We start from the raw sequence: 23,190 nt of genomic DNA, 5'->3' as shown, positions 1-23,190 counted from the left end.
ATCTGAGGACAGTAAGAGCCCGGAGAGAAATAATTCTGGCGCTAAAACGCCAGCGATTGGGTGGAAAACTGGCGCTGAACGCCCAAACCATGCTCAGGACTGGCGTTCAATGCTAGAAATAAGCAAGGAACTGGCGTTGAATGCCCAAAGGAAGCACAGTTCTGGCGTTCAGACGCCAGGAGCAGATGAGGAGTTGGCGTCTAACGTCACTCCAACTTCCAACCCTGGCACTCATATGCCAGTGAGGGATCAGACACACACAAATGCTGATGACAACCCCTCTAAAAAGGCTTCTTCAACCACTTCTGTAGGAAATAAACCTGCAGCAACCAAAGTTGAGAAGTATAAAGCCAAGATACCTTATCCCCAAAAACTCCGCCAAGAGGAGCAGGATAAGCAATTTGCTCGCTTTGCAGATTGTCTCAGGACTCTTGAAATAAAGATTCCGTTTGCAGAAGCACTTGAGCAAATACCTTCTTATGCCAAGTTCATGAAAAAGATCTTAAGTCATAAGAAGGATTGGAGAGAAACTGAAAAAGTTCTCCTCACTGAAGAATGCAGTGCAGTTATTCTGAAAAGCTTCCCTGAAAAGCTTAAAGATCCCGGAAGCTTTCTGATACCATGCATATTAGAGGGTAATTGCACTAAGACAGCATTATGTGATCTTGGAGCAAGCATCAACCTAATACCTGCATCCACTATCAGAAAGCTTGGTTTAACTGAAGAAGTTAAACCAACCCGGATATGTCTCCAACTTGCTGATGGCTCTATTAAATACCCACCAGGCGTGATTGAGGATATGATTGTCAGGGTTGGGCCATTCGCCTTTCCCACTGACTTTGTTGTGCTGGAAATGGAGGAGCACAAGAGTGCTACTCTCATTCTAGGAAGACCTTTCCTAGCAACCGGACGAACTCTCATTGACGTCCAACAGGGGGAAATAACCCTGAGAGTCAATGAGGATGAGTTTAAGTTGAATGCTGTCAATGCCATGTAGCATCCAGACACACCAAAAGACTGCATGAAAGTTGATCTTGTTGACTCTCTGGTGGAGGAGATCAACATGGCTGAGAGTCTCGAATCAGAGCTGGAAAACATTTTTAAAGATGTTCCGCCTGATCTAGAGGATTCAGAGGAATTGAAAGAGCCTCTGAAATTTCCTCAGGGAGAGGAAAAACCTCCTAAACCCGAGCTCAAACCATTACTACCATCCCTGAAATATGCATTTCTGGGAGATGGTGATACTTTTCCAGTGATCATAAGCTCTGCTTTAAATCCACAGGAAGAGGAAGCACTAATCCAAGTGCTAAGGACACACAAGACAGCTGTTGGGTGGTCCATAAGTGACCTTAGGGGGCATAAGCCCAGCTAGATGCATGCACAAAATCCTATTGGAGGATGATGCTAAGCCAGTGGTTCAACCACAGAGGCGGCTAAATCCAGCCATGAAGGAAGTGGTGCAAAAAGAGGTCACTAAATTACTAGAGGCTGGGATTATTTATCCTATTTCTGATAGCCCCTGGGTGAGTCCTATTCAAGTTATCCCTAAAAAGGGAGGCATGACAGTGGTTCATAATGAAAAAATGAACTGGTTCCTACAAGAACAGTTACAGGGTGGCGCATGTGTATTGATTACAGAAGGCTCAATACAGCCACCAGAAAGGATCATTTTCCTTTACCATTCATAGACCAAATGCTAGAAAGGCTAGCAGGTCATAATTATTACTGCTTTCTGGATGGCTATTCAGGCTACAACCAAATTGCAGTAGATCCCCAAGATCAAGAGAAAACAGCATTCACATGTCCATCTGGAGTATTTGCTTACAGAAGGATGCCTTTTGGGCTGTGTAATGCGCCTGCAACCTTTCAGAGATGCATGCTCTCTATTTTCTCTGATATGGTGGAAAAATTTCTGGAAGTCTTCATGGATGACTTCTCAGTATATGGAGACTCATTCAGCTCCTGTCTTGATCACCTGACACTGGTTTTGAAAAGATGCCAAGAGACCAACCTGGTTTTAAACTGGGAAAAATGTCACTTTATGGTGACTGAAGGGATTGTCCTTGGGCATAAAATTTCAAACAAGGGAATAGAGGTGGATCAAGCTAAAATAGAGGTAATTGAAAAATTACCACCACCTGCCAATGTTAACGCAATCAGAAGCTTTCTGGGGCATGCAGGATTCTACAAAAGGTTTATAAAGGATTTTTCAAAAATTGCAAAACCTCTGAGCAATCTGCTAGCTGCTGACACGCCATTTGTGTTTGACACAGAGTGCCTGCAGGCGTTTGAAACTCTGAAAGCTAAGCTGGTCACAGCACCAGTTATCTCTGCACCAGACTGGACATTGCCATTCGAATTAATGTGTGATGCCAGTGATCACGCCATTGGTGCAGTACTGGGGCAGAGGCATGACAAACTTCTGCATGTCATTTATTATGCTAGCCGTGTTTTAAATGATGCCCAGAAAAATTACACAACCACAGAAAAGGAATTGCTTGCAGTGGTCTATGCCATTGACAAGTTTAGATCATACTTAGTAGAATCAAAAGTGATTGTGTACACTGACCATGCTACTCTTAAATATCTACTTACAAAGCAGGATTCAAAACCCAGGCTTATAAGATGGGTATTGCTTCTGCAAGAGTTTGATATAGAAATAAGAGACAGAAAAGGGACAGAAAACCAAGTGGCTGATCATCTATCCCGAATAGAGCCAGTAGAAGGGGCGCCCTCTCTCTCTATTGAATTCTCTGAAACCTTTCCGGATGAGCATTTATTCGCCATTCAGGAAACACCATGGTTTACAGACATTGCAAACTATAAAGCTGCAAGGTTCATACCCAAGGCGTACAGCAGGCAACAAAAGAAAAAATTAATTTCTGATGCAAAGTACTACTTGTGGGATGAACCCTATCTCTTTAAGATATGTGCAGACAGAATAATCCGTAGGTGTGTGCCTAGAGAAGAATCACAGAGGATCCTATGGCATTGCCATGGATCACAATATGGAGGCCATTTTGGAGGTGAGCGAACAGCCACCAAGGTCTTCCAATGTGGTTTCTACTGGCCTACACTCTACATAGATTCCCGAGAGTTTGTACGTAACTGTGATAGTTGCCAGAGAGCTGGTAATTTACCTCATAGTTACGCCATACCTCAACAAGGAATCTTGGAGATTGAGTTGTTTGATGTATGGGGAATTGATTTCATGGGGCCTTTCCCACCATCATACTCAAACACTTATATTCTGGTGGCAGTTGACTATGTATCAAAATGGGTAGAGGCCATTGCCACACCCACCAATGATACTAAAACAGTACTGAAGTTCCTCCAGAAACATATATTCAGCAGATTTGGTGTCCCTAGGGTACTAATCAGTGATGGGGGCACTCACTTCTGCAACAAACAGCTTTACTCCGCCATGGTCCGGTATGGGATTCGCCACAAGGTGGTGACTCCATATCATCCACAGACAAATGGGCAAGCTGAAGTTTCTAACAGAGAACTAAAAAGAATCCTAGAACGGACTGTAAGTACCCGTAGAAAGGATTGGGCATGAAGCTTGGATGATGATCTGTGGGCTTACAAAACAGCATTCAAGACTCCTATAGGGACCTCTCCGTACCAAATTGTGTATGGTAAGGCTTGTCACCTGCCCGTGGAACTGGAACATAAGGCCTACTGGGCAACCAGATTCCTAAACTTTGATGCCAAACTAGCTGGAGAAAAAAGATTGCTCCAGCTGAATGAGCTAGAGGAATTCAGATTCACTGCTTTCGAAAATGCCAAGCTTTATAAAGAGAAATAAAAAAGATGGCATGACAGAAAGCTATCTTCTAGAATCTTTGAACCAGGACAAAAGGTTCTGTTGTTTAACTCTAGGCTCAGGCTATTCCCTGGGAAACTGAAGTCCCGGTGGAGGGGACCATATGTGATTACTAGTGTATCACCATATGGTTATGTGGAGCTTCAAGACATTGACTCTGATAGGAAGTTCATTGTTAATGGACAGAGAATCAAGCATTATCTTGAAGGTAATATTGAGCAAGAATGCTCAAGGCTGAGGCTAGATTAAAAAGCTCAACAAGGTCCAGCTAAAGACAATAAAGAAGCGCTTGCTGGGAGGCAACCCAGCCATTGGCATCACTTTCTCTAAGCATTTTTCCCTATTCTTGATTTTATTTATTTATATAAAGTTCATTGATACTAAGGTAAAAGAGTCAATTGCATAAGTTTACAGGGTTACAGAAGGATTCAGCACACAAAATAGAGAAAAAGAGCTCACTAGCAAGAAAACGCCAGTAAGAGGCACAATTGGGCGTTCAATGCCCAAAAGAAGCATCCACTGGGCGTTAAACGCCAGTAAGGATAGCTACCTAGGCGTTAAACGCCAGAAAGAAGCTCCTTCTGGGCGTTTAACGCCAAATTTACAGCATCCTGGGTGTTCAGAAAAACGCCCAGTGACAAAGGAGTTCCTGGCGTTCAACGCCAGAAAGAAGCAACAGCTGGGCGTTGAACGCCCAGGAGAAGCAGCAATTGGGCGTTAAACGCCCAAAACATGCAGCGTTTGGGCGTTTAACGCCAGGATGGTGGGGAGGAGGTAATTTCGTTTTTACTTCATATTTTTATTTTAATTTTAATTTTCATGTTTCAATTCATGATTTCTTGCATAAACATGTTACAAACCCTAATTTCTAAAATCCCTAATTTCTAAAAACCCTACTTTAAAAATATCAAATGTATCTTAATCCATAAGCACAAATCCTTTTTTTTCAATCCAATTCAACTCTTTTTCAAATTTTCAAAACAAATCTATCTCTTTTCATTCTAAAATCTTTTCAACTAATCAATATCTTTTTCAAATCTCCATATTATCTTTTTCAAAAATCCAAACTTATATTTTTCAAATATCTTTCATATCTTTTCAATTTTAAATTATATCCTTTCTTATCATACTTATTTCTTTTTAAATCATATCTTCTATCTTATCTTTCTCCTTATTTTCGAAAACCCACCCCCCTTCCTTTTTAAAAACACATTCGGCCTCCCTCCTCTCATCCACCATTCAACACTAGCTCTCCTTCTATCCCTCTCCTTTCTTTTCTTTTGCTTGAGGACAAGCAAACCTCTAAGTTTGGTGTGTTTATCCGTGATCACTAAACCATACCCACTAAGATCATGGCTCCTAAAGGAAAACAACCCACTCCAAGAGGCAAGAAAGAGAGTATTCCAAAATCACTTTGGAATCAAGGGAGGTTCTTAACCAAAGAACATTCAGACCATTACTACAAAATAATGGGTCTAAGATCAGTGATCCCGGAAGTCAAGTTCGATCTGAAAGAAGATAAATATCCAGAGATCCAAGAGCAGATTCGAAACAGGAACTGGGAAGTCCTAGCTAATCCTGAAACGAAAGTGGGAAGGAATATGGTTCAGGAATTCTACGCTAATCTGTGGCAAACAGACAGGCAGAGAATATCTGGAACTGCCCTCTATGACTATCGAACTTTGGTCAGAGGAAAGATTGTTCACATCCACCCTGACAAAATCAGGGAGATCTTTAAGCTACCTCAGCTGAAAGATGACCCAGACTCCTTCAATAGGAGAATAATGAGAACAAACAAGGGCCTGGATAAGATTCTAGAGGATATATGAATCCCTGGAGCCAGGTGGACCACCAGCAGCAAGGGTGTCCCAAATCAACTCAAGAGAGAAGATCTCAAACCAGTCGCCAGAGGTTGGCTGGACTTCATTGGGCATTCTATATTGCCCACAAGCAACCATTCTGAAGTCACTGTTAAAAGAGCAGTGATGATCCATTGCATTATGTTGGGAAAAGAAGTAGAAGTTCATCAACTGATCCCATCTGAATTTTACATACTTGCTAACAAGAATTCCAAGGATGCCAGGTTGGCTTATCCAAGCTTAATCTCTATGCTCTGCAAAGATGCTGGAGTAAAGATGGGAATAACAAAGTATATCTCAGTGGATCAACCAATCACTAAAATCACAATAGAAAAACAACAAATGCAGGATGACCCCACCAAGAGGAGGGCGCAAGAATTCCTCCCAGAAGTCCCTCAATTTGAATATTGGGAACAGCTTGAAGCATCTGCTTCCAAGTTGCAAGAATCTATGGACCAAATAAAGGAAGAACAGCAAAATCAAAACAGTATGATCTGCAAACTGCTCAGGGAACAAGAAGAGCAAGGGCGTGACTTAAAGGAACTGAAGCGTCAGAAGTTGTCTCTTGAGGGACCAAGCACTCCACAGACTAGAGGAACATCCACATCCCAAACTCAAGGTTGTTGAGCCCTAATCTTAGCCTTAACTCTGTAATAATTGTTCTTATTTGAATTCTACCTTAGTAGTTATAGTAGTAATTAGTAGTTATTTTATCTCCAATTAAGCCATAATTTATTTTTCTCATCATCATTAAACATGAAATAAAATAGAAGATTTCCTTTAGGATAAGGAGGCAATATTTTTCGAGTTTTTAATACAAGAAATTCTGATTAATTACATGTGGTGGCAATGCTTTCTGCCTTCTGAATGAATGCTTGAACAGTGCATATGTCTTTGGAATTTGATGTTCTTGAATGTTAAATATGTTGGCTCTTGAAAGAATGATAAACATGAGACATGTTATTGGTAATCTGAAAAATCATAAAAATGATTCTTGAAGCAAGAAAAAGCAGTGAATACAAAGCTTGCAAAAAAAAAAAGCAAGCAGAAAAAGCCAATAACCCTTAAAACCAAAAGGCAAAGGTAATAAAAAGGATCCAAGGCTTTGAGCATCAGTGGATAGGAGGGCCTAAGGGAATCAAATCCTGGTCTAAGCGGCTAAACCAAGCTGTCCCTAACCATGTGCTTGTGGCGTGAAGGTGTCAAGTGAAAACTTGAGACTGAGCGGTTAAAGTCAAGGTCCAAAGCAAAAAGAAGAGTGTGCTTAAGAACCCTGGACACCTCTAATTGGGGACTTTAGCAAAGCTGAGTCACAATCTGAAAAGGTTCACCCAATTATGTGTCTGTGGCATTTATGTATCCGGTGGTAACAATGGAAAACAAAATGATTAGGGCCACGGCCAAGACTCATAAAAGTAGCTGTGTTCAAGAATCAATATACTGAACTAGGAGAATCAATAACACTATCTGAATTCTAAGTTCCTATAGATGCCAATCATTCTGAGCTTCAATGGATAAAGTGAGATGCCAAAACTGTTCGGAAGCAAAAAGCTACTAGCCCCGCTCATTTAATTAGAATCTGAGCTTCACTCAAAAACTCTGAGATATTATTGTTTCTTGACTCATTTTTATTCTATTTTATTTTTCTAGTTGCTTGGGGACAAGCAACAGTTCAAGTTTGGTGTTGTGATGAGCGGATATTTTATACGCTTTTTGGGGTTAATTTCATATAGTTTTTAGTATGTTTTAGTTAGTTTTTAGTTTATTTTCATTAGTTTCTAGGAAAAATTCATATTTCTGAACTTTACTATGAGTTTGTGTATTTTTCTGTAATTTCAGGTATTTTCTGGCTGAAATTGAGGGAGCTGAGCAAAAATCTGATTCAGGCTGAAAAAGGACTGCTGATGCTGTTGGATCCTGACCTCTCTGCACTCGGAATGGAATTTTCGGAGCTACAGGAGTCCAATTGACGCGCTTCCAATTGCGTTGGAAAGTAGACATCCAGGGCTTTCCAGCAATATATAATAGTCCATACTTTTCTCAAGGATAGACGACGTAAACTGGCGTTCAACGCCAGTTCCATGTTGTAGTCTGGCGTCCAGCGCCAGAAACACGTTACAAGTTGGAGTTCAACGCCAAAAATAGGTTACAGCCTGGCGTTGAACGCCCAAAACAGCCCAGGCACGTGAGAAGCTTTAGTCTCAGCCCCAGCACACACCAAGTGGGCCCCAGAAGTGGATTTCTACACTATCTATCATAGTTTACTCATTTTCTGTAAACCTAGGTTACTAGTTTAGTATTTAAACAACTTTTAGAGATTTATTTTAGGTATCTCATGACATTTTTTAGATCTGAACTTTGTAATCTCTGACGGCATGAGTCTCTAAACTCCATTGTTGGGGGTGAGGAGCTCTGCTGTGTTTTGATGAATTAATGCAACTATTTCTGTTTTCCATTCAAACATGTGTGTTCCTATCTAAGATATTCATTTACGCTTAATTATAGAGAAGGTGATGATCCGTGACACTCATCACCTTCCTCAATCTATGAACGTGTGTCTGACAACCACCTCCGTTCTACGTCAGATTGAATGAGTATCTCTTAGATTCCTTAATCAGAATCTCCGTGGTATAAGCTATAATCCATTGGCAGCATCCTTGAGAATCCGGAAAGTCTAAACCTTGTCTGTGGTATTCCGAGTAGGATTCTGGGATTGAATGACTGTGATGAACTTCAAACTCGCGAGTGCTGGGCGTAGTGACAAACAAAAAAGGATAGTAAATCCTATTCCGGTATGATCGAGAACCTACAGTTGATTAGCCGTGCAGTGACAGCGCACCTGGACCATTTTCACTGAGAGGAAGGATGGTAGCCATTAACAACGGTGATCCACCAACACACAGCTTGCCATAGGAGGGACGTGCGTGCGTGAAGAAGAAGATAGGGAGAAAGCAGAGATTCAAAAGACAAAGCATCTCCAAAACTCCAACATATTGTCATTTACTGCATAACAAGTAACCTTTAATTCATGCTCTCTTGTTCATTTGCAAGTCAATTGATAACCACAAATTAATATCCTGACTAAGAGTTGCAAGATAACCATAGCTTGCTTCAAACCAACAATCTCCGTGGGATCGACCCAGTGCACTTGCTGGTTAGTTGTGCGGAATTACATAGTGTGAAGTAATTTTTGTTCACCAGTTAACGTGGCTTCTAACGTGGTATTGCTAGCCATCTCCAACGTTAGTGACAAAGGTGAGTGTCACTAACGTTGGCTCATCATCCCTTTTACTCACGTTAGCTTCCACGTTAATGTAGTTAATGTGGGAGTTAACGTGGCTCATAGTGGCTCATCCCAACGTTAGTGACAAAGGTGAGTGTCACTAACATTGGCGATTCTTTGCTCCCTCCATGTTAGAGTCTACGTTAACTGAGTTAACGTGGCAACTAACATGGCTCAAAGTGGCTTAGCTCAACGTTAGTGACAAAGGTGAGTGTCACTAATGTTGGTCATTCTTTTGTTTCCCCACGTTAGAGTCCACGCACGTTAACTGAGTTAACGTGGCTCTTAACGTGGCCAATATGAGCTTGGTCCAACGTTAGTGACAAAGGTAAGTGTCACTAACGTTGGCTTCATTTTCTTCTTCCACGTTAACTACCACGTTAATGTAGTTAACGTGGAAATTAACGTGGGCTATGATGGCTTCGAAGACGTTATTGGCAATTACTTTTCTCATTAACGTTGCAAGCTAGCTCCCCTTCCACGTTAGAGGTCACATTAGTTAGACTAACGTTGCTGCTAACGTGGTTCTTCCTTACTTCCTTTATCCTGAAATCAAGCAATAAAGTGCATCAAAGTTCTAGTCCAAGTTACGAGACATGCATCATCCAATTTGTCATTCAATTCATGCATAATTCTCATGAATTCATATAAAAATCACAATGTTAGCTTGAATCAAGATGTAAGTGAAATTCTACCCAAAACTTGCTTATTTCCTAAGAAAGTGCATGAAACTACCCTAAAACCATAAAGAAAAGGTCAGTGAAACTGGCCAAAATGCCCTGGCATCAGTTGCTGAAGCTATCTGCACATCTGCAGGTTGGTTGTTCTCTACCATCCATCGTCATAATTGATTCTTATCATTTCTTTACTTTGTTGATATATATTGAAGAAGCACTAATTGATTTCTTCTTGGCAGGCTTGGGTGTTCAACGAAATAGATATGATATGAGTTTACTTTGGCAGAGGTGGTGTTCTCAGACTTATACTTTTCTGACTTCTTGGGGTGAATTTTCACCAACTTTGGAAGATGTTGTGGTTCTTCTTCAACTGCCAATGTTTGGCAGTATGGATCTCACTCTTCTTCGCCCGAATTCTGATATGCTTAAGCTTGCGAGACATCTTCAAACAAGTTTAAGTGACGCTGGTCGGTATGCAAAAGAGTTGTCCAAGAGTAGGTGTGTTAAGAAATCTTCCTCCAAGGATGAGCATTGAAAGACTCGTGGGTCCTCGAAAGGAAAAGAGGTGGTTGGCGACAAGCGAGATTCCAAGAAAAATAAGATTACTGTTAAGTATTCTTACTCTAATTGTTCTCGTTATTTCTTTGGTGATTTCCTCAATGGTGAGTTTGTTCCTACTAATGCTATTCCTTTAGATCTTAGGGAAGCTGCTTTTGTCGCTTATTGGTTAAGTAAATATGTGTTTTTGGGACCGGCAGATGAGTGTATGAGCCATGGGGTGTTTCTTTTAGCTTGCTTGATTGCTGGAGGAGAATGTCTGCATTGGCTTCTCTGTATCTCGGTAGTTTATATACGGGGCTTGATCAATTTTCCCAGCAACTCAAGATTGCTCATGGTCACTTTCTAGTATTGGCTTTCATTGACGAAATATTTCTTCAACTCTTCTTTTTGAGCGGTTCTCTTAGTTTGCTCCCATCTGTAGGCCCCCTACCATTCTTCCAAATAAGAAGGCAAGTCCTCGTGCTTGGATTTGGGGTTAAGCTCATCCTTCCAAATCTTTGGAGGATTTTATTGATTTGGAGGAAAATTTTTGTTTTCGCCCGTACGTAACCTCTTACCAGCCTGATGCATCGGTTATTCATCGTATATATTCTGCTTGTCTTGAACATGACCGCAATGATATTTCCACTGGCAAGGAAGGGGCCTATGACTTTTGGCTTCTGTGTACTTCTCCTACCCCCATTCCTGGTTTGATTGTTATGGATAGGGACTTCCATTGTGGAGCTTTGATCTGTCCAATGATCTACCGTCCTGATAGGGTAAGTCGCCAACTAGGGTGGGATCAAGATCCAAAAAATGTGGAGCATATTTTCTTTCCACCGGAAAATTTAATGAAAAAGGTTCTATTTCAAAAAGAACTCCCGGAGTACAATCCTTGCTTGGTTGTTCCTCTTGATAGGGATGGGAGAGTTACAATGGAGTATGTGGATTACCTCATGCGTATGAAGAAGCATATTAGGCAATATGAGGGTACCTCCGTTCCAGATGTCAGATCATTTGTTCCAGTTTTGATCAAGGATCCATATTTCATGACTGGCAACCTTTCTCCTTCGACCATTGCAAGTAATATCTTCTCTTTGTTGATTCTTGTTTTTTGTTTCTTCACTTCTTTTTCGTCTCTTTTTTTTGGGCTTTGTGTGTTTGACTGTTGTATCTTCTATGCTGGTGTTTTGTAGACTTGGACGCCAGGTGTTACAAACATCCACCTTCTTCAAAGAGAAAATCTGATGATTCGGTTGTTACTGCTGAAGTGGTCAACCACAGTAAAGTGGAAAGTTCAAATCTTAAGGTTGCAAAGAGGTCTCTTAAAAAACCGCCTAGGCCTTCCATTGATGCTACACTTTCACCAATTTCCACTGGCTCAGGAATTTCTTCTTCTTCGACAGCAAAAGCTAAAGGTTCTTCTGCCGTCGCTGCTTGCTTTGTTAAGTTATCACAGTCTCCTGGTAAGGCTGTGGTTAGCTTATCTAGTAGTGCTGTGACGCGTAGGTCTCATCGTCTTTTGGGTAAAATGAAAACAATTCCGAATACCCCTTCTGATCCGGTAAATGTAGGTGATGAGAACTCCCAAGAAAGGGTCAGTAGGGACTCTCCTAATTCATTTGTTGTTGGTGACGTCCCTGATGAGGGTACTACCCAAGATGTTGTTCGAGATGACCCACAAGCAATATCATGTGCTAAGAACAATGTTGACATTGAGCCTGGATGTTACATGCCAAGGGGATCCTACTAGAAGTGATGTTGCTCCTATCCGAACGGCATTTCCTGGTACAGGTATAACTATTTTACTCTACTTCTTCTTCTTCTTCTTCTTCTTCTTCTTCTTCTTCTTCTTCTTCTTCTTCTTCTTCTTCTTCTTCTTCTTCTTCTTTCTTCTTCTTACGTGTTCCATTGTATTTCTTTTCATTTTTCAGGCATGCCAGCATTTTATAAGTTCTTGATGGAAAAAAGGTGTTTTCTTACATGTTTGTTTTGCTTTTCAGTTTATGTCCGTGATGAGTTTGAGCATTTCGATGGCGATGCGAAGAACTTGTTATCAGAGATTGCATCCCGGGCTCCTTCCTTCCTACTTCAAAATGACCTAAACTGCCTTTTCAAGAAGCTTGGGTATCAAGCCTTTCTGGATGCCTGTGATTTCTTTACTTCGCACTCCCTTGCAGACTTGTGGGGTACTCATTAAAATATGGTAGAAAATTATCTAAATAACCTTAAGTTGTTTAAATTTAGTGGTCGTTGGCTTGAAAATCTTTCTGCTAAACTAGAGCCTCCACCTGGGGTATCTGATCTTGCTAGAGAAGAATTGTTGTCTAAAGAGTATCACGTTCTCTCTTCTGATGTTTCTGCTCTTCAAGAAAAGGTTGACAAGCTTACATTTAAATTGAACACCATGAAGGCTAAGTTAGCCAGCATCAGCCTGGAGCGAGAGCAATTGGCCAAGCATAAGGAGGCTGCTTCTTCTATGATTTCTTACAGTGATATTTTGTGGCTGTGATAGTTTTCTAGCATTTTATTTTGTAAAATATGTAACGCTTTGACAAAGTGTATTTTTGTCCTGCTATGACTTTCATTGTACACCTCTTTTTGGGTGTTATGTTTTTCCCTCTTTTTTTTATAATATGCATACTCTTCCAGGGATTTTACCTGCTTGTGAGATCATTTTATTTTGGATACACACTTTTTTTGCAGGGAGACGGTATGATTTTAAGAAGAGCAGGATTATCTACTGCTATTTTTTTCTCTGCCTTTTTTTTAGGCCAAAAAAGGAAGGTACCTAGAATTTTCTTGCTCTATTTATGCTCTCTCTTTTTTTTTTTAAAGGAGCTTAGAGGGTAGGATACTTCACTTTTTAGAAATATTTTATGCTGCAAATTTATTAAGATGCATCATTCACAACTTTTGAGTGAATGATTGCTAATGCAGTTTTTTCATGCATTGCAGGATGCTTGCAGACTAATATAACATAAACATTGGCTCTTGCTAAAGAAGCCTTTTGGAATTGAAATTCTAACTACTAAAGCTGAAATTAGGCATAGTACTTCTTTGACATACTTGAAATTGATGGGGCCAGTGGTTGTTCCCTGATCTAGGTCTAGCAGGATACAGTGTCCGTTGGAGTGTACTTTAGAAACAATGTAAGGACCCTCCCATTTGGGAGCCCATTTTGGCAAAGACATCTTCCCATTACTGCATCTACTAATTTTAGTACCAGATTACCCACTAGGAACACCCTGGGCCGAACATGCTTGTCATAAGCTAATGCTAGTCTCCGGTGGTATTCTTCTATCTTGCTTCCCACAACTTCTCTTTTTTCTTCCAATTCTTGCAAACTCGGCTTCATGATCCCTTGCTTCATCTAACAACATTCTGGCAATGGGTACTTCAATCTCTGCTAGCAGTACAGCTTCAACCCCATAAAACCAACGAGAAGGGTGTTACTCCGGTTGTTCCATGCCTGGTTGTTCTGTAAGCCCAAAGAGCAAGTGGTAGGTATTCACTCCAATCTTTATGGGCATCTGTCACCATCTTTGTGAGTATTTTCAAAAGGCTCTTGTTGGTAGCCTCTGCTTGGCCATTGCCTTGCGGGTAGTAGGGGGAAGACTTGTGATGTTTGATTTGGTACTGTTCAAGAACACCCCATACTCTTTGGTTAACAAAGTGGGTTCCATTGTCGGACACTAGAACGCTTGGCAGCCTGAACCTACATATTATATTTTCTTTGATAAATCTCACTACTGCTTCAGCATTTGCTTCCCTGACGGCCACAGCCTCCGCCCACTTGGTGAAACTTTTTGTTGCAACTAGAATCCATTTCTTTCCCATTGATGGGGGGTTGATCGGTCCCACAAAATCTACCGCCCATGTATGAAATGGGTATGGTGTTTTGAGGCTATTCTTCTGCACGCTTGGCGCATGTATCAAGTTTGCGTGCTTTTGGCATTGCGGACACCTCTTGGCCCAGTTGATTGCATCTTCCTTCATTTTTGGCCAATAATAGCCGATCCGGATTAGTTCATACCACAACGACCTTCCTCCTTGGTGTCTTCCACATACTCCTTGATGGACTTCTTCCAAGACTTTATCTTTTTCTTCATCTTAAACGTATTTCAGCATCTCCCCGGTAAAACTCTTTTTGAACAACTTACCTTCCTACAAGAAGTAGCGTTCTGATTTCTTCTTCAATCTCTCAACTTCTATTTTTTCTGAAGGCAATACTCCAGCATCGAGGTACTCTATGATTGGTTGTTGCCAATTGTGAACATTACATATCTGCGTACTTTCTCTTGTTTCTTAACAAGCCTGGCAGGAAGCTTGTAATTCATCACAATGAGACTTCATTTTCGGCCAATAAATACCCCACCTTTGGAGCCTTCAGTACAAACTGGGGCCCTCTTCTCCGCAAGTGGCTCCATTCAGTTGTTCTGCTTTTTCTTTCCCTTCCTCTTCTCCTACACATTTCATGAGGAGTCCATCATTGTTTTTTCTGAACATTTGCCCATTGAGGAGGCAAAATCCTCTTATTTCTTTGGTGATATTGAGCGTTCTGAGCTGTTCATGTATAGGCGTTCGCCAATCATTGGTTTTTTCTCCCACGGACATCCTTTCTTCTCTGGCAGAACTTTCAGCTACCCGATGTTCCAAAGCATGTTGTCCATTTTGAATAGTGACTCTACTCCCTAATGTTGCTAAAGCATCCGCATGCTTGTTTTCTATTCGGGATACATGCTCAAATGAGATCTTATCAAATACCTTCACCATGCGCCACACTTGTTCTCTACATAAGGCCAGACTTCTTTCCTTCGTGTCGTACCTTCCTAGGATCTGTTGTATTATTAGGTTGGAGTCTCCTTTGACATGGAGTTTCTTGATACTAACTTCTTGATCCATCTTTAGACCGAGCATTAGCGCTTCATATTCTGCCTCATTGTTGGTGCAAGAGAAATCCAATTGAAACATGAAGGACAGATTTCTTCCATGGGAGTCTGTAAGGACGACTCCTGCCCCTCCTTGAGGGTTCGAGGGTGTTCCATCAAACATGAGGGTCCATGTTTCCTCTTTATTGCAAGCATAAACAACCTCTATTGTTTCCGGAATCTGATCCGGCAACTCTTCAATCGCTGCTTTTTCAGGACATATTCACAAGAGGTCAGACAAAGCTTGGCTCTTAGTGGTGGTAGGTGTCACCAATTTTACATCATATTCGCTTATTAGGAGTGCCCAATGACTCATTCTTCCAGACAACATTGGCTTTTCGATTAAAAATCTGAGACCTTCATTTTTTATATGACTTCTACTTGGTGTGCTTGAAAGTAGTGTCGGTATCTTTGTGAGATGTACACCAGAGTGAGACAATGTTTCTCTGGTGAGGAGTATCTTTGTTCTGGCCCTTTCATGGCTCTGCTAACATAAGCAATGGGTTTCTCTTTGCCTTCACTTTCTTGTGCAATTAACCCACTAACTGTTTCTTCTCCTATGGCTAAGTATACCTTCAATGGTGCACCAGGTTGAGGGGAAGTCATGGTGTGAGTGGATGTGAGAACGTCCTTGATCTTGTCCATTATAGCTTGGTGGTGTTGTTCCCACTTAAAAGTGTTCTTCTCTTTCAACAAAGGTCTTAAGGGTCCTAAGAGCTCCCCTAATGCTGGTACGAACCTTCGAATGTACCCCAGCTTGCCTATTAACTTCTGAAGTCCCTTGATGTCTTTCGGAGGTTCCATGTCTTGGATAGCTTTAATCTTATCCTCGTCAGCTGAAATGCCTCCTTTGTGGACACTGAATCCCAAGAACTTTCTAGATGACACCCCAACGGCACATTTCATGGGTTCATCTTGAGTCTATACTTTCTGCATCTAGTGAACACAGCTCTGAGGTATTCTGTGTGTTGCTTCCCGGATGTTGACTTGACAACCAAATCGTCTACATAGTCTTCCACAAAGTCATGCATTATGTCGTGGAATATAGAAGTCATGGCTCTTTGGTAGGTTGCTCCAGCATTCTTTAGGCCAAAAGGCATGACAGTATAGTAAAAATTATCTACGGGTGTTTGAAATGCTGTCTTTTCTTCATCTCCCAGAGCCATTCTAATTTGGTTGTACCCGCTAAATCCATCCATGAAGGAGAACCATTCAAATCTGGCTGTAGCATCTACCATTCTATCAACATCTGGCAGAGGAAAATCATCCTTAAGGCAAGCTTTGTTTAAATCTCTAAAATCCATGTAGCACCGGATCTGCCCATTCTTCTTTTTCACTGGTACTATGTTGGCTAACCAAGAGGGGTGTTGTATTGGTTTGACGAATTTGGCTACGAGTAACTTTTCGATTTCTTTCTTTACTTGAGCTTCTATTTCGTTGGAGAATTTTCTAGGAGCTTGCTTGACAGGAGTTGCTCCTTTCCTCACAGCTAAATTGTGGGTTACCAGGTTTGGGTCTAACCTCAGCATTTCATCATAGTTCCAAGCGAACACATCTCTGAACTCTCTGTTAATAGCGCTATCAAATCCCTTTTCTCCTTCTCCCCTAGAGCTTTGCACACGAACAAAGGCCTCGGGTGTTCTTCAGTCCCTAAATCGATTTCTTCTAATTCTTCCTCCTTCTACTTTGATTCATCTTGGAATTGGAGAGGGGCATTTCCTATGTTTCTTTGCAGATGTTCTTTCTCTTGTATACTTACGATGTCTGGGCCAGGGGAGTTCTAGTAATTTTCCTCCGCTGGACCCCCGAGTTCCTATATGATACATGGTGCACGAAATTGTGATCCCTGGTAATGGCTCCAAAAACTTGGTGCTCTAATCTTAACTTATAATTTGTCACAACTTCGATACAACTAACCAGCAAGTGCACTGGGTCGTCCAAGTAATAAAACCTTACGTAAGTAAGGGTCGATCCCACGGAGATTGTCGGCTTGAAGCAAGCTATGGTCACCTTGTAAATCTCAGTCAGGCGGATTCAAATGGTTTTATGAATTGATAAGTAAAAGATAAATAAAATATAACTAAGATAGAGATACTTATGAAATTCATTGGTGAGAATTTTAGATAAGCGTATGGAGATACTTTCGTTCCTCCTGAACCTCTGCTTTCCTGCTGTCTTCATCCAATCATTCCTACTCCTTTCCATGGCAAGCTTTATGTAGGGCATCACCGTTGTCAATGGCTACATCCCATCCTCTCTGTGAAAAAGGTCCAAATGCTCTGTCACGGCACGGCTAATCATCTGTCGGTTCTCGATCATACTGGAATAGGATCCATTGATCCTTTTGCGTCTGTCACTACGCCCAGCACTCGCGAGTTTGAAGCTCGTCACAGCCATCCCTTCCCAGATCCTACTCGGAATACCACAGACAAGGTTTTAGACTTTCCGAATCTCAGGAATGGCCATCCATGGGTTCTAACTTATACCACAAAGACACTAATAACTCGGACTCGGTCCCCTGTATTAGATATCCAAGAGATATCCATTCAATCTAAGGTAGAACGGAAGTGGTTGTTAGGCACGCGTTCATAAGTTTAGAATAATGATGACTGTCACGATCATCACATCCATCATATTGAAGTGCGAATGAATATCTTAGAAGCGGAATAAGTTGAATTGAATAGAAAAACAGTAGTACTTTGCATTAATCTTTGAGGAACAGCAGAGCTCCACACCTTAATCTATGATGTGTAGAAACTCTACCGTTGAAAAATACATAAGTGATGAAGGTCCAGGCACGGCCGAGAGGCCAGCCCCCAAACGTGATATAAAGATGAAACTAAAGATGAAAACTCAATAGTAAAAAGTGCTATTTATACTAAACTAGTTACTAGGGTTTACAGAATTGAGTAAATGATGTAGAAATCCACTTCCGGGGCCCACTTGGTGTGTGCTTGGGCTGAGCTTGAAGTTTACACGTGGAGAGGTCATTCTTGGAGTTGAACGCCAGTTTGTAACGTGTTTCTGGCGTTGAACTCCACTTTGTAACTTGTTCCTGGCGCTGAACGCCAGACTGCAACATGGAACTGGCGTTCAACGCCAGTTTGCGTCGTCTAAACTCAGGCAAAGTATGGACTATTATATATTTCTGGAAAGCCCTGGATGTCTACTTTCCAACGCAATTAGAAGCGCGCCATTTGGAGTTCTGTAGCTCCAGAAAATCCACTTTGAGTGCAGGGAGGTCAGAATCCAACAGCATCTGCAGTCCTTCTTTAACCTCTGAATCTGATTTTTGCTCAGGTCCCTCAATTTTAGCCAGAAAATACCTAAAATCACAGAAAAATACACAAACTCATAGTAAAGTCCAGAAATGTAAATTTTAATTAAAAACTAATAAAAATAGACTAAAAACTAATTAAATAATACTGAAAACTATGTAAAAATAATGCCAAAAAGCGTATAAAAGAACATAGTTCCAACAAAGGGAACCCACGGACCATATTCTTCCCCAATCTGAGTTTTGCTTACATCTCGAATGAATTCGAGGACATATTCAAAGAAATTCTGACCAAAAGTGGGAATGATTTGCGGATTTCTAACAACTAAAATGGCTAAAACCAATAAGATAGCAATTACGACCCAAGAAGTTATAAGTACTTGGGCTTTTTAGGCTTTCACAGTTTTGGTTTGTATATTCATAATGATACCATGAGCGCTTTAGGGCGCCCCCAAGATAATATACCAATATTGGGGCTCATTACTTCAATCGAGATAATGAAAAATCATTTCGTCTTTTTAGTTGGAACTTTAGGGGGTTCTCTAAAAAAGATAGCAAAAAAAATTATTCCTAAAGTCGAGACTAAGAGGAATATATAAACCAATGCTTCTATAGATTTCATCCTGGTTTACAATCCTCCTAGCCATTATCCTACTGCAATAATTCTTGCTAAGAAGAATGCCCATGTTGTGGCAATTCCACCCAGAAGGTAATGGGTTACTCCTACAGCACGTCCCTGTACAATACTCAAGGCTCTAGGCTGAGTAGCAGGAGCAACTTTTAATTTATTATGAGCCCAAACGATGGATTCAATAAGTTCTTGCCAATAACCACGCCCGCTGAATAGAAACATTAAACTAAAAGCCCATACAAAATGGGCTGGGCATGCGAGTTTTATATAGCCCATTTGATATCTACGTATCCGAGAATCAACAAATTCTACCCCACATTGTTCGCAAAATTTTTGGTTGTCTTTTTTTTTCTCTCCGATCACTCGATAATTTCCACAAGCACAAATTCCACTTTTTACAGGTCCAAAAATTCTTTCGCAAAATAATCCATCTTTTTCAGGCTTATTAGTTTTGTAATGAAAGAACAAAAATCGAAAGCTCTGATTCAAAATTCTCTGGATTCAGCCCCACGTGAGGAATTGCCAAACCATTTAACCCTTCATCCATTCCAATATAAAGGATTAGTAAATCAAATAATAGATAGTCAATGGGTTGGTTTGAAAATCAACGAATTGCTGGTTGTAGAATATTATTCTCGTCAGAATAGTTATAGAACAGATATCGAAATGAAATAGATAGAATAAAAGAATATTTTAATAAAAAATAGAAGATAATAAAAAACAGAGGTTTGCGATGATTTTTCAATCTTTTATACTGGATAATCTAGTATACTTATGCATGAAGATAATGAATTCGGTCGTTGTGGTCGGACTCTTCTTTAGAGGAGGCGGAAATCATAAAATCTTTTAATAATTTGCAATCAATTCATTCCATTTTTTCCTTTTTCGAGGATAAATTTACATATTTAAAATTTTTCCGAACTATGCGTAAGTAGCGACGTAATTTCATAGAGTCATTCGGTCTGAATGCTACATGAAGAACATAAGCCAGATGAAGGAACAGGAAGACCTAGGATGTAGACGATCATAACATGAGTGATTCGGCGGATTTGGATTCCTATATATCCACTCATGCGGTACTTCATTGTGTGATATATTTAAGATCCATCTGTATAGATATCATACAAACTTAAATTGTTGCTTGTCCCCAAGTAACTGAAAATCAAATAGGATAAAAAGAAGAGAATATACTATAAATTCCAAAATATCAATGAAACTTAGCTCTAATCAAATGAGCGGGACTTGTAGCTTTTTGCCTCTTGAATAGTTTTGGCATCTCGCTTTATCCATTGAGGTTCAGAATGATTGGCATCTATAGGAACTCAGAGTTCAGATAGTGTTATTGACTCTCCTAGATTAGCATGTTGATTCTTGAACACAGCTACTTTATGAGTCTTGGCCGTGACCCTAAGCACTTTGTTTTTCAGTATTACCACCGGATACATAAATGCCACAGACACATAACTGGGTGAACCTTTTCAGATTATGACTTAGCTTTGCTAAAGTCCCCAATTAGAGGTGTCCAGGGTTCTTAAGCACGCTCTTCTTTTGCTTTGGACCTTGACTTTAACCGCTCAGTCTCAATTTTTCACTTGACACCTTCACGCCACAAGCACATGGTTAGGGACAGCTTGGTTTAGCCGCTTAGGCAGGATTTTATTCCTTTAGGCCCTCCTATCCACTGATGCTCAAAGCCTTGGATCCTTTTTATTACCGTTGCCTTTTGGTTTTAAGGGTTACTGGCTTTTTGCTCTTGCCTCTTGGTTTAAAGAGCTTTTGGCTTTTTCTGCTTGCTTTTTCTTCTTTTTTTTTCTTTCTATTTTTTTTTTGCCATTTTTTTTTTCTGCAAGCTTTTGTATTCACTGCTTTTTCTTGCTTCAAGAATCAATTTTATGACTTTTCAGATTATCAAATAACATTTCTCCTTATCATCATTCTTTCAAGAGCCAACATATTTAACATTCTTAAACAACAACTTCAAAAGACATATGCACTGTTCAAGCATTCATTCAGAAAACAAAAAGTGTTGCCACCACATCAAAATAATTAAACTAGTTTCAAGGATGAATTTGAAATCATGTACTTCTTGTTCTTTTGTTTTTAAAACATTTTTCATTCAAGAGAGGTGATGGATTCATATTCACTACTTTAAGGCATAGACACTTAAATACTAATGATCATGTAATAAGACACAAACATAAATAAACATAAAGCTCAAAAATCGAAAAACAGTAAATTTAAGAACAAGGAATGAGTCCACCTTAGTGATGGTGGCGTTTTCTTCTTGAGGAACCAATGATGTCCTTGAGCTCTTCTATGTCTCTTCCTTGTCTTTGTTGCTCCTCCCTCATAGCTCTTTGATCTTTTCTAATTTCATGGAGGATGATGGAGTGCTATTGGTGCTCCTATCCTTAGTTGCTCCCAATAATTGTGTGGAGGAAAATGTATCCCCTGAGGTATCTCAGGGATCTCTTGATTTGCAGTCAAATGTTCTACCACTGAGCTATAGACCCTTGAGATGAATCTCTCCATCTCCTATGACTCAGAGGTGGAAGCTTTTGTCTTCCCTTTCCTCTTTCTAGAGGTTTCTCTGGCCTTAGGTGCCATCAATGGTTATGGAAAAACAAAAAAAGCTATGCTTTTACCACACCAAACTTAGAATGTTGCTCGCCCTCGAGCAAAAGAAGAAAGAATAGTAGAAGAAAAAGAAGATATGGAGGAGATGGAGGGATGTGTGTATTCGGCTATATGGGTGGGATTGGGTGGGAAAAGAGATTTTGAGTTTTGAAGGTAGGTGGGGTGTATGGATGTGAGTGGTGAAGAGGTAATGGGGAAGAGAGATTGAGGTGATTGGTGAAGTGTTCTTGGGAAAGGGTGATATAGGATTATGAGGAGGAAAGGTGAGTGGAGGTATGTGGGGATCCTATGGGGTCCACAGATCCTGAGGTGTCAAGGATTTACATCCCTGCACTAATTAGGCATGTAAAATGCCTTTGCATGCATTTCTGGCGTTTAAACGCCGAAGTGATGCTTGTTCTGGGCGTTCAACGCCCATGTGCAGCATATTTCTGGCGTTGAACGCCAGCTCCATGCTTGTTTCTGGCGTTCAGTGCCAGCTCCATGCTCTGTTCTGGTGTTGAACGCCAACCAGATGCTCCTTACTGGCGTTTGAACGCCAATGAGTCCTTCCTCCAGGGTGTGATTTTTCTTCTGTTGTTTTTTATTCTGTTTTTAATTTTTGTATTTATTTTGTGACTTCACATGATCATCAACCTATTAAATCATGACATAACAAAGAGAAACAAAAATAAAATATATTAAATAATATTGGGTTGCCTCCCAACAAGCGCTTCTTTAATGTCAATAGCTTGACAGTGGGCTCTCACTGAACCACACAGGTGATTAGGTCAATTTTATAGATTCCCAACACCAAACTTAGAGTTTGTATGTGGGGATTCAACACCAAACTTAGAGTTTGGCTGAGGCCTCCCAACACCAAACTTAGAGTTTGACTGTGGGGGCTTTAGTTGACTCTGTAGTGAGAGAAGCTTTTCATGCTTCTTCTCCATAGTTACAGAAGGAGATACTTGAGTTTTAAACACAAGGTTGTCCTCATTTAGTTGAAGGACCAACTCTCCTCTTGTCCACATCAATCACAGCTCTTGCTGTGGCTAGGAAGGGTCTTCCAAGGATGATGGATTCATCCTCATCCTTCCCAGTATCCAAGATTATGAAATCAGCAGGGATGTAAAGGCCTTCAACCTTTACTAACATGTCCTCTACTTGTCCATAAGCCTATTTTCTGGAATTGTCTGCCATCTCTAATGAGATTCTAGCAGCTTGTACCTCAAAGATTTCCAGTTTCTCCATTACATAGAGCCTTCTCAAAGGTCATGGTGCCTATGGTACAAGGTATTAGGAACTTTCCAGGATCCTGTTTCTTCTGAGGCAATCTCAGTAGATCCAATGAATTTAGTTCATTGGTGAACAGGGGAGGTTCATCTCCCCAAGTCTCATTACCAAATAAATTGGCATTCAGCTTCATGATTGCACCAAGGAACTTGGCAACTTGCTCTTCAGTAATATCCTCATTCTCTTCAGAAGAGGAATACTCACCAGAGCTCATGAAGGGCGTAAGGAGGTTTAATGGAATCTTTATGGTC

General features: G+C 40.6%; 1 protein-coding gene across 1 annotated transcript; it reads right to left on the bottom strand.

Annotated features, from left to right (window-relative positions):
* Positions 1-14,577: 14,577 nt before the first annotated feature.
* LOC112748360 (uncharacterized) lies at positions 14,578-16,025 on the bottom strand. Its single transcript, XM_025796588.1, has 2 exons — positions 15,557-16,025; positions 14,578-15,323 (listed from the first exon to the last, which is right to left on the bottom strand). The coding sequence occupies exons 1-2, from the start codon at positions 16,023-16,025 to the stop codon at positions 14,578-14,580; spliced, it is 1,215 nt and encodes a 404-aa protein (XP_025652373.1).
* Positions 16,026-23,190: the final 7,165 nt, after the last annotated feature.

Source organism: Arachis hypogaea, chromosome 15 (assembly GCF_003086295.3).
Source record: "Arachis hypogaea cultivar Tifrunner chromosome 15, arahy.Tifrunner.gnm2.J5K5, whole genome shotgun sequence".
Classification (NCBI taxonomy): domain Eukaryota; kingdom Viridiplantae; phylum Streptophyta; class Magnoliopsida; order Fabales; family Fabaceae; genus Arachis; species Arachis hypogaea.
The sequence above is the reverse complement of the archived record's forward strand: the minus strand, read 5'-3'. Positions and strand labels throughout refer to the sequence as shown.

Excerpts from the sequence above, each read along its gene's own strand:
- LOC112748360 (XM_025796588.1), bottom strand. The coding sequence starts at position 16,025 with ATGAAATGTGCCGTTGGGGTGTCATCTAGAAAGTTCTTGGGATTCAGT. Across the intron at positions 15,324-15,556 it reads CTCCTCACCAGAGAAACATT|CGATTGAAGAGTTGCCGGAT; the intron begins GTCTCACTCTGG and ends CTGAAAAAGCAG.